At 42.2% G+C, this 10,705-nt stretch overlaps 1 protein-coding gene across 1 annotated transcript; it reads right to left on the bottom strand.

The window, feature by feature from the left end:
- Positions 1-3,929: 3,929 nt before the first annotated feature.
- LOC111977197 (uncharacterized) lies at positions 3,930-8,592 on the bottom strand. Its single transcript, XM_024006554.2, has 8 exons — positions 8,434-8,592; positions 8,016-8,128; positions 7,219-7,319; positions 6,347-6,433; positions 5,895-6,042; positions 5,667-5,746; positions 5,386-5,479; positions 3,930-4,584 (listed from the first exon to the last, which is right to left on the bottom strand). The coding sequence occupies exons 2-8, from the start codon at positions 8,125-8,127 to the stop codon at positions 4,178-4,180; spliced, it is 1,029 nt and encodes a 342-aa protein (XP_023862322.1). The 5' UTR covers position 8,128; positions 8,434-8,592; the 3' UTR covers positions 3,930-4,177.
- Between the last annotated feature and the right edge of the window lie 2,113 nt (positions 8,593-10,705).

Genomic DNA, 10,705 nt, shown 5'->3' with positions numbered 1-10,705 from the left:
GGAGTTAAACAACGGCGTCCACACTCATCATATCTATTCCTTATGGCCATCGAAATGTTAGCTATCAAAACCTCTACGGGATCGGTGTGTCCCCCGTGGGACAGTTGCGCTACATATATGACATATATGATATGGGCAGAAAGCTTAAATTCGTGTTAATCTAACTGCACCGTCCAATATACAGTAGCTGTTACAGTGAAATAATACCATGCTATTGTTTCAGCACAATTATGAACTTGAAAATGTATTGATAAACCAATTAGGAACATTTGGGCAGTCTTGATACAACATTTTGAACAGATATGGTTAGTTGGATCAGTCTAAAACTTTGCACATACACTGCTGCCATTTAGTGGCCAAAATGTAAATTGTGCCTGGGCTGGAATAATGCATTATGGCCTTTCTCTTGCGTTTCAAAATGATGGTACAAAAAAAAAAAATTGTATTATCTTTTACCAGATCTAATGTGTTATATTCTCCTACATTAATTTCGCATTTCCACAAACTTAAGTGTTTCCATTCAAATGGTATCAAGAATATGTATATACTTGCTACAGGTCCTGAGCTACGGGCAGTTAAATTTGGGTATGTCATTTAAGGTGAAAATTGAAAAAAAGGGTCAGATCCTAAAGAGGTATTAAAATCAGATCAAATAACAACATTAGATGATTAGAAATCCAAGGCATAAAAACATAGGTATCCATGTAACTAGTCCGCAAGCGAGATCCCTGCAATGTCTCATTGAAGATCTAGTTCACTTTTCTGGCCTCTCTGAATTTGAACCTAATTATGATGTGTAACATATTATGTATTGGATCTTTAGAAAATACAACTTTTACATTACCCTGCAGTTTACCTATAAAATGGGCTGATGGTGAAGTAGACATAATTGGTATTCATATCACAAAATATATAAATGAGCTCTCCACAATGAATTTCAATAGAAAACTTGTAAACATAGACAAGATCCTGCAACCATTTATGGAAAAATGACACTGATTAACTCCTTAGTCATATCTCAATTTACTTATGGCGCTTCCTACTCCTTATGATTCGTTTTTCAAATCATATGAGCAAAAAATATTTAGCTTTATCTGGAATGCTAAGCCAGACAACATAAAGCGTGCCTATCTATATAGTGAATATGAACTGGATGGTTTGAGATTAAATATAAAAGCACTAAACCTCTCTTTAAAAGCTTCACTTAAACAAAAGTTTTACTTGAACCCAAAATAGTTCTCAAGTAGATTACTAAGAAAAGCTCACCCATTGTTAAAAATTGCCTTTTTGCCGATTGCCATGTCTCATTTTGATTTATTAGAACAAATATTACAACAAATATTATGGTTGAACTCAAATGTGGTGGTTGATAAAAGACCTATATTTATGGAAAATATGTTTGAAAAGGGTATTTTGTTTTTAAATGATATTGTAAATTGGAATGGTAGGGTTACAGTACCAGTCAAAAGTTTGGACACCTACTCATTCAAGGGTTTTTTGTTATTTTTGTTATAATATTTTCTACATTGTAGAATAATAGTGAAGACATCCAAACCTTTGACTGGTACTGTATGTCTTTCATGAAGTTATCGGATTTGTTTGGGAAGGTCTGCTCAATCCAAGATTCCCCCGAAAATGGAGGAGGCAGGTGGCAGCGGGAGGAGGTAGGGAACTGGTCTGTCTGCCCAATATAAAGGATTAAAACTGACAGAGGAATAAAAATAGCATAAATAGGAAAGTATACCAGTTTAATTTGAGGACCAGCATGTTGACAGCTGTGCCATACAGACTGCAAAATAGCTGAGAATCGGTGTTTGATGTACTGATTCCATGGTGTATGACTTGATATATAAAACAACGCAAAAATGATTGTACAGAATTCCTTGGGGGAGTGGAGGGAGAGTTTTTTTGGGGAGGTCTTGGATGGTCGAGGGGCAGCTCTCGGGGAACTGTGGGGGGATCTAGGATGGTTGGTGCCCTGGCGGTTGGGAGATGGGCCGGTGGCCGATAGGTCGCTGATTTGGGTCCCCGATTTGACTTGGTGGGAGATCTGTCGACGTGCCCTTGGGCAGGGCACTTGACTCTGGTTGCCCCTGTGGATCGCTCTGCATGGGAGTCTGCTTGATGACTGAATGTAAATGTTGATCGGCTTCACTGCAGGTATATTGAATGTTTTAATATTCAATAAAAATACCAAATAACACACAGACAAACATTGACTTGAGCCACACCTGATCAATCTGGTGCAGTGTGTCTGCTGATAGTCTGGACTATGGGCCCTGTATGCATGCTGCATTGGGAGCTGAACATACAAGGACATATCCACCACCCACCTCCTGCTGTGCATATTTCATGTGTTTTAATAATTAAAAAGCCTATTGAAAGATTCAAGGGCACATCAGCATGTGTGTGTGCATGAAACTGCAGACAGAGATGCTCTTTAAACATAGGGTCATCCAACAAGATGAGAGAGGACAGCTGATAGATACACAGTAGCCCACCACAGAAATATAATACCAACCACACATGGCTGCTGTCACACTAACCTGAAGACCACTGAGCTGGGGAAAACAAGGTGTTTAGGGCCTAGATTTAATCCGATCAAGTGTTAACTGACAATAGCGATGCGGATGTTTTGGCGGTGTAGGAGGCGGAACTGCGTTGAAGACGTCAAATCTTTGTCACTAAGCCACACCCGCCCCACTGACATTAGAAGTTCAGAACGAGATAATTACGCTCAAATTGAAAAATCATTCAACTAAATAATGAGGATTTCTATCAGCCTAATGGACGTGTAGATTACATCTCACATTCCACTGTTTGAACTTGTAAACAAGGCTGCATGGGATTTCTGTTAATACGACCCTATGCAGGCAATGTCTGCTTTACTGTAGGTATAATTCCAAGAGTCACTTGTGGATTTGTCAGCTCTAATGTAGTTCCACCTCCGACACTGCCAAAACAACTGCTATGCTGATATTGGTTCAAGCGGATCTAATTGAATTAAGCCCTTAGTCTGAGGCACACTGAAGCAGGCTAAACTCAGTCCCCTGGTGAGAGACTGTAGTTTTACTGGATGTCATAGTACTGTACTATACCCTAGTGTGTTTCCCCATAGTGGAGTACATGTGATCTTGTATCTTACCTTTAACCCCAGGCTGTGGGTACCCTCCCTGTGAGTTTCAGCAGCTGCGATAGTGGCAGTCTGGGGGAATCATCATGGTCATTAGAGCGTCTGTCTCTTGTACAGTATCAATGCCTCATTACCACAGTTACAAGAGATGGAAAGACCCCCCAAATACCCCTGCTCCTGCCCCCCAGCTGGCACCCACCCCTAATCTTCTAGCCTGTCATCTAATTGCCCCTCAGTGCTACCCCCACCCCAAATCTTCCTCTGACCCCTCCTGTTTGCGTATATCCAGACCCTTGAGTGAACAGCCAGTCAGCTAGCTCTGTCAAGGAACATCAGAGGACTCCACCATGATCTACTTCCCTAGTGAAACTCTTCCCAGTGTTCGCCAGACAGGCCTACCCACATCTTCCACCCTAGTAATCCTCAAACAAACACACACACAACACCAGCATACTGCAAACAAAGGCCCACCACAGACCACCTCAAACACAGAGACATTTCCCTCTTTTGAGTAATGTAACATAAATAAATATTTTCTCCTTGTCTGAAGGGATGTCATGAAAGAGTACAGGAAGAGGATTTTTACAAAAAAATATCAATAACTATTGTGCGTATTGTAAATTAAACAAGCTGCTTTAGGTCAATATCTTATTTTACTTAAAAGCCCTTTCCATACACAGAGACATAATGACGCTATATACATTACATTCTTAATTATATGGGTACAGGGTAACATTTATCACACGTTGACACTATTTAAAAAAATAAAAGTAAAAGGCTGTATATCTGTGTGCCCTGTCATAGTTCATGCTGTCATTCCCCCTCATGCCCCTCCCATCTGTCATTTTCAGTTTCAGCCCCCCAGGCCTTCTCTTCCCACCACATTTCCTTCTACTCCTGCCATCCTCTAACTTCCTGCCATCCTCTAACTTCCCACCATCATCTATACACACATTTATTCACACATTTACATGTTCTTCCTCCAGTACCCCATCTCAACTTCCCTCCAACCCAGATGCTCTGGTCCATCTTCTCTTTTCTCCTCTAGTTCCTGTACTCGTCTCCACAATCTCCGATGAGGCTCATGAGGTCACGCGAGCGCTGCAGCACGCCGTCTATGGTGCGCAGGTCTTGCGCCGTGAGCTCCAACTCTGGGCTGCAGCTGTGCAGGCTGTCCTTGATGTGTTCCGCCCCAGCAACGCCGAGACGACAGCCCACGATGACTCCAGCCACTGCTGGCCGGTCCAGAATGTAGCGGGTAGCCACGTTGGCAATGGAGCAGCTGTGGCCCTGGGCAACACCGTCCAAGACAACCAGCAGCTCCTGGAACAGCCCCCATCCTCCCCAGCCATCAATCACCTTCTTGTATTTACTGAGGGAGGCAGTGTTGAGCTCCACCCTGCTTGTAGGCTCCGCCTTCCCCAGATAGCGCTCTGAGAGTAGACCACCAGCTGAGAAGTAGAGGGGGGACCGAGCGATGGAGGTTTAAAACGATGGAGGAGGGAGGGGTTGGATACAGAAAGAGAGACAGAGACAGGGTAAAGATGAAGAAGAGAGGAGATTGGGTGAAGAGGGAAGCAGAGAAACAGCAGAGACGCATCGTCAGTTTGGACTCCATCTTAGATTGCCACCATTTTATATCACTACACCCCACATTGCAAGAGTCAATACGGAAAGGATTTCTAAAATCGCTAACACTATATTAAATGACTTGCTAATTTCAGTAATACTAATAACCATAATGCATCAAAGCAAAGCATGCAGTATCTCAGATTTTTTCCCCCAACATATCTGGCGAGAGTACGTTATGTTTTTCATTACGACTTATGCGAGAGAGTCAGTCATTTCCAGGCATTATCAGATCAGAATATCAAGTGGTCCATGACTAGAAGGAGCGATTATGGGTCTGTCTAAAGTTATGTGATTTACGATATAATATCGTAAGTCACATAACTTGAAGAAAACAGACCATAACCGGTCACTAAGGTTGCAACAGTAACTGTGAGCTAGCCTGGTCTAGATCTATAGGTCAGATGGGTAGGCTAAACCCCATACAGACCTGGGCCAGGCTAACTGGGACCTAATCCAACCCTTCACCACTGACTCTCTCAGTGCAGTGACATGAATGCTTGTGCTTCTTCATCCTATTAAATGGCTAACCCCTGATGATCTAGAGCAGCCAAATAGCAGCAGTAGGAGTAGAGCAGTGGCCGTGATGACTTAATCCCATATGACCTCAGACCGGTCCTCACCCAGAGTTCCATAGGTGAGGAGCTGGATGCCGTGAGACAGGCAGACCGCCTCCATCTTAACAGCGGGCCGCTGGTCAATCAGAGAGTACTGCACCTGGGAGGAAACATCACTGGACATTAATACTGGACATACTGAACGCTGACGCAGACTAATGTACTGAACATGCACAGATTTCACAATATTCTATAAGGCACAAGGAAATTGACTCCCATTAAGCTAGTGAGAAAGCGAGAGAAAGATGGGGAAAACAAATGAGGGAATGAGGGAGCAGGCACTGTACCTGGTTACTGGAGACTCTGATCCCTTTGTTTGTGATCTCCTCAAGCCTCTGAGTGTCAAAGTTGGTGAGGGCCAGCTCTCCTGAAGAGTAAGAAAATAAGGAGTACATCTAAACTTGACAAACAGGCACAGCTCATCAACAAGTACACAAGGTACATGGCTGAACTGTGAATCTTAACAAAGAGCTTGTGTGCATGGGATTAGTAAATGGTTATATAAGATGACCTACGTATGAGTCCATCCTGCTGCAGGTCAGACAGGTGCCCCAGGGCATGCAGGTATCTATTATCGCTGTAGTTCCACCAGTGGAACTGCACACAGTCCAGAGAATCCACCTGCATACGGGCCATGGAACGCTGCAATGCCTTCTCCACAACCTAGTGACGAGACATATTAAAGATGTCTACACCAGGCGTGAGTTATCTTACCCTGTTATGGCTGGTGAGGGTGCAGGCTTTTGTTGCAGCCAAGTGACATAGGTGAACCAGAACAGACACCTCAAAATAGAATTAGATAAGGGAGTCTCTCACAGAGCTGAAAGTTGTCCTGAGACACTGCCCTCAAGCAGTTCTAATTGTTAATTGGTGGGTGTGATATACAGTATTTAGCTTTCAGATTTTAATGGATGGTAGGCAACTTGCAGGATGATTTTTCACACACTAGTCTGGATTAAAGACTCACCTTGCGGTCCATTGGTCCAGGTCGTGGCACCCATTTGGTCAAACCCTGCAGGGGTGGTGCAGCATCATAGCTGGGTTTCGATTTCAGCTAGAAAACAGAATGCTACAATTACATTCCATGCCATCTATGAAAAGACACTGAAATGTATTCACAAAATGTACTCAGTCTGGTTGTGTACCACACTTCATATAATAACACCCTCAGTCCACATAATCCCCTCAAAGATCTCAGACACTTTTCAGTCAGACGTGAGAGACCATATAAATCTCTCTGTTTCACATGTGAGAGCAGAGCAGATGTGTCTAGTTACAGACAGGTGATTCAATCCTCAGAGAGGTTGGTGTTGGGAAGCATTCTCGGAGGACATTATTCCAGGTGTCAAAACACATCCAAGTCAAAATCGTGTGAGATGCAGCGTGCCTGGGCACTGACAAGGTCTGAAATCCAAAGGAATTAATAAATGAAGATGCAAATTTTAAAAAATCTTCAAATGAAAAGAAATTATTCATATTAAAACCAATGTTAATGGTGAAACAAAGAGTGTGGGTGTAAGAGTGCATCTGACAATGTGTGTATGACTATGGCTTGATGTGTAAGGGCTTTTTCATGTGTGTGTATAAGTGAGAGTGAGAATTTACTGATCTTCCATACACCATCTCTCCCCTGATTCTTGAGAGCGAGACTAAGCAGCCCAACCGCCGAATAGCAACTGTGCTACATTAGCTCCCTCCTGTGCCAATTCAGGGGTACTGCTCCACTTGCACACATCTGAGATCAATGTTCATACAATCTACAATATGTACATACACTTTCAATCCAACAGGTTCATAATCTGGAGTTTGTGTGGTGTAGGTTACAACAACAATTCATACCTGGCTGTTGAAGTGTCCAAAAATCTCCTCCGCTGGTCCATAGATATCTGCCATGTCAAAAGTTGTTAGGCCAGCATCAATATAGGCTTGCATCGCCTGCACTGGAATAGGAAAAGGGGGTTTGATAATAACTGTTAGGGAAATAAAAATTGTGGGTAAAAAAAATGCTATAATAGGCAGCATCATCTATTTTTTTTATTTATTATATAGTACCCATTTTTCCATTGATACTGTATGGAACTGATAGGCTATAGCTATAGCCAGCAGCCTACTACCCTGCATCTCACTCCTGGCTTACTTCTGAAGTTAAGCAGTGTTGGTCCTGGTCAGTCCCTGGATGGGAGACCAGATGCTGCTGGAAGTGGTGTTGGAGGGCCAGTAGGAGGCACCCTTTCCTCTGGTCTAAAAAAACAAACAAACAAACATCCCAATTCCCCAGGGCAGTGATTGGGGCCATTGCCCTGAGTAGGGTGCTGTCTTTTGGATGGGACGTTAAACGGGTGTCCTGACTCTCTGTGGTCATTAAAGATCCCATGGCACTTATTGTAAGAATAGGGGTGTTAACCCTGGTGTCCTGGCTAAATTCCCAATCTGACCTAATCATCCCCAGTTTACAATTGGCTCATTCATCCTGTGACTGTTCCCCAGGTTGTTGCTGTAAATGAGAATTTGATCTCAGTTAAATAAACTGGACAAAATATTGTGTGGGGCACTCACTCAAGACATTAGCTAGACACTTAAGGTCTAAAAACGTGTGAATAATTTTGGAGTGAACTTTTACCCTACTTTCAGTTTACCTGCTTTGGGATGATCCACCGGACCATGAGCACCTGATACCTGCCACATGCCGTTCAGGATGCGGCAGATCTCCAAGCCCCCTGCCAGCTTAACTTTGGGCACATGAGCCATCCTAAAAAAAAAATGCAGGATAGTAAACAGACTGCATTCCATTCTAAATTAAACCAATATCTAGATCAAATGCTTTCAACATTTCGGGTTGTGTACTCATCTGTTGAACTGACATCATAACTAATACAGAAATTATCTGGTTCATTTAAACTCGACATTCATCGTACGGTTGTTGATACTTCCAGCAGCTTAGCTGTTATCAAAGTTAACTGCTTCGACGCTTAACGTTAGCTGTTATCAAAGTTATATATTTCGTCGAAGGAGTTAACTGGGGTATGCAAATATTTTAGTCCAAAATGTATTTACCTTTCTTTGCGATGTAGTTACTGTGTAGACGGTTTACACGGTTTACAGCCTCGGAGTGTGTTTAGCTAACTACTGCTAACTGTAATAAAAAAAACATTACAAAACATATTATGCCGTTTATGCAAGACTCTGTCGTTCTTCTGCTTCTTCTTCGATGCTGTTTAACCGCGGTTGGCATCCAATAAATGTTGCATTACCGCCACCTACTAGACTGGAGTATAACTCCCTTAAACTTCGCTTAAAAAAAAATATATATATATATATATACTACAAATACCCTACCCTCTAACACTACACTCACAAAATAATAATAATAATAATTACCATTCTCCACTATTTAAATCTATTTAGTCCTACTTCAGGCCAACAACCAGAATGGATGGGACACCGCTACTTAACACACCCTGTAACTCTTCCGATGTCAAGTCTCACACACCCAAATACCTCTCTGCAGCTGCCACCACAACCTCTATTTTCTGTGACTTACGTTCCATCCCTGCAGTATAGTTGATAACCATTGCTATAAATGCCAAAAATCCAATATTACTGAAACATACAGTAGCAGTCAAAAGTTTGGACCCACCTACTCATTCAAGGGTTTTTCTTTATTATAACAATTTTCTACACTGTAGAATAATAGTGAAGACCTCAAAACTATGAAATAACACATATGGAATCATGTAGTAACCAAAAAAAATTGTTAAACAAAAATATATATTCTATATTTGAGATTCTTCAAAGTAGCCACCCTTTTGTTTTATACTTTTTTGGTTACTACATGATTCCATATGTGTTATTTCATAATTTTGAGGTCTTCACTATTATTCTACAATGTAGAAAATAGTAGATTTTTTGGGGGGGAATGAGTAGGTGGGTCCAAACTTTTGACGGGTAGTGTATATCACTTGTTGGTTTATCCATCTGTACTGGTACAGATCTACTACTCACACCACTCCTCTCATGATCCCCCCTTGACCCATCCTCCTCTACTATCTTCACTGCCTCATCATATGACAACTTCTGCTCTACTCTAACCCTGTAAATCTCAACCTGTCTCTCGCACAGGACATTTCTGTCCCCCAGTCCCATAGGCACTCCTACAATTAACACGTACTGTACCACTACTTTCCCCATTGCTACACATTCCTTTGTCTCAAGCCCTTGTTCACACTTCTCACACCTAGGAACTTCCCTCCTACACACTGCTGCCACATGCCCATAAGCTTGACACCTGTAACAATGTAATGTATTAGGCACAAAAGCTCGTACAGGATCACTTTGTCGGGCAAAGACCCGGGATCTTCCCCTTCAGTTGGTCAGCTTTCACATTTACCGCTACCCCAGTAATCACTCCTTTCAATGCCACCCTTTTCTTGAGAGCAAAACAATTCACATTTCTTTCCCCCATTCGTTTAAAATGGAGAGCTGGTTGGTTTATCAGCATCTCGCCAGCAACACCAAAAAATTACTTAGGAAATGTTCAAAATAAAAGTCCCCCATGTAGCAGTAGAAATGTGTCAATACCCTGTATTTATTCATAATATATTGAGAACTAGTTCATATTTGTTCATATTTAAGTTTCATTTGCATTAAATGTGGGTTCTACAATATGTTCCAAGGTCAAAAAATTGGCCACAATGCAAATCACTGTATATGGATTAGCCTACATACTGTACTTGTCAGTGGTGCAGGCCTACCAATGAGAACCTTTTAAAATACCTACCACTTCTTTCTGGGTGCAAGCCTATCAATGAGAACTTTTTAAAATACCTACCACTTCTTTCTGGGTGCAGGCCTACCAAAGATAGCTTTTTTAAAGATCTACTACTTCCTTATGAATGGACCGTCTCCCTCTCCGCCCATTCATCGCCATTTTACCTGTTGTTGTTGTCTTAGCTAATTAGCTGTTGTTGTCTTAGCTAGCTCTCCCAATCAACACCTGTGATTGCTTTATGCCTCGCTTTGGCTCTCTCAAATGTCAATATGCCTTGTATACTGTTGTTTAGGATAGTTATCATTGTTTTAGTTTACTGCGGAGCCCTTAGTACCACTCAACATGCCTCAGATACCTCCTTTGTCCCACCTCACCCAGCATAACTGCGTCCAGAGATGCAACCTCTCTTATTGTCACTCACTGCCTGGGTTTACCTCCAATGTACTCGCACCCTACCATACCCGTCTGTACACTATGCCCTGAACCTATCCTACCACGCCAAGAAATCTGCTCCTTTTATTCTCTGTCCACAACGCACTAGACAACAAGTTTTGATAG

The sequence above is a fragment of the Salvelinus sp. IW2-2015 genome, linkage group LG17 (assembly GCF_002910315.2).
Source record: "Salvelinus sp. IW2-2015 linkage group LG17, ASM291031v2, whole genome shotgun sequence".
In the NCBI taxonomy this organism is placed as follows: Eukaryota; Metazoa; Chordata; class Actinopteri; order Salmoniformes; family Salmonidae; genus Salvelinus; species Salvelinus sp. IW2-2015.
Note: the sequence above shows the minus strand (reverse complement) of the source record. Positions and strands in the feature narration are given on the sequence as shown.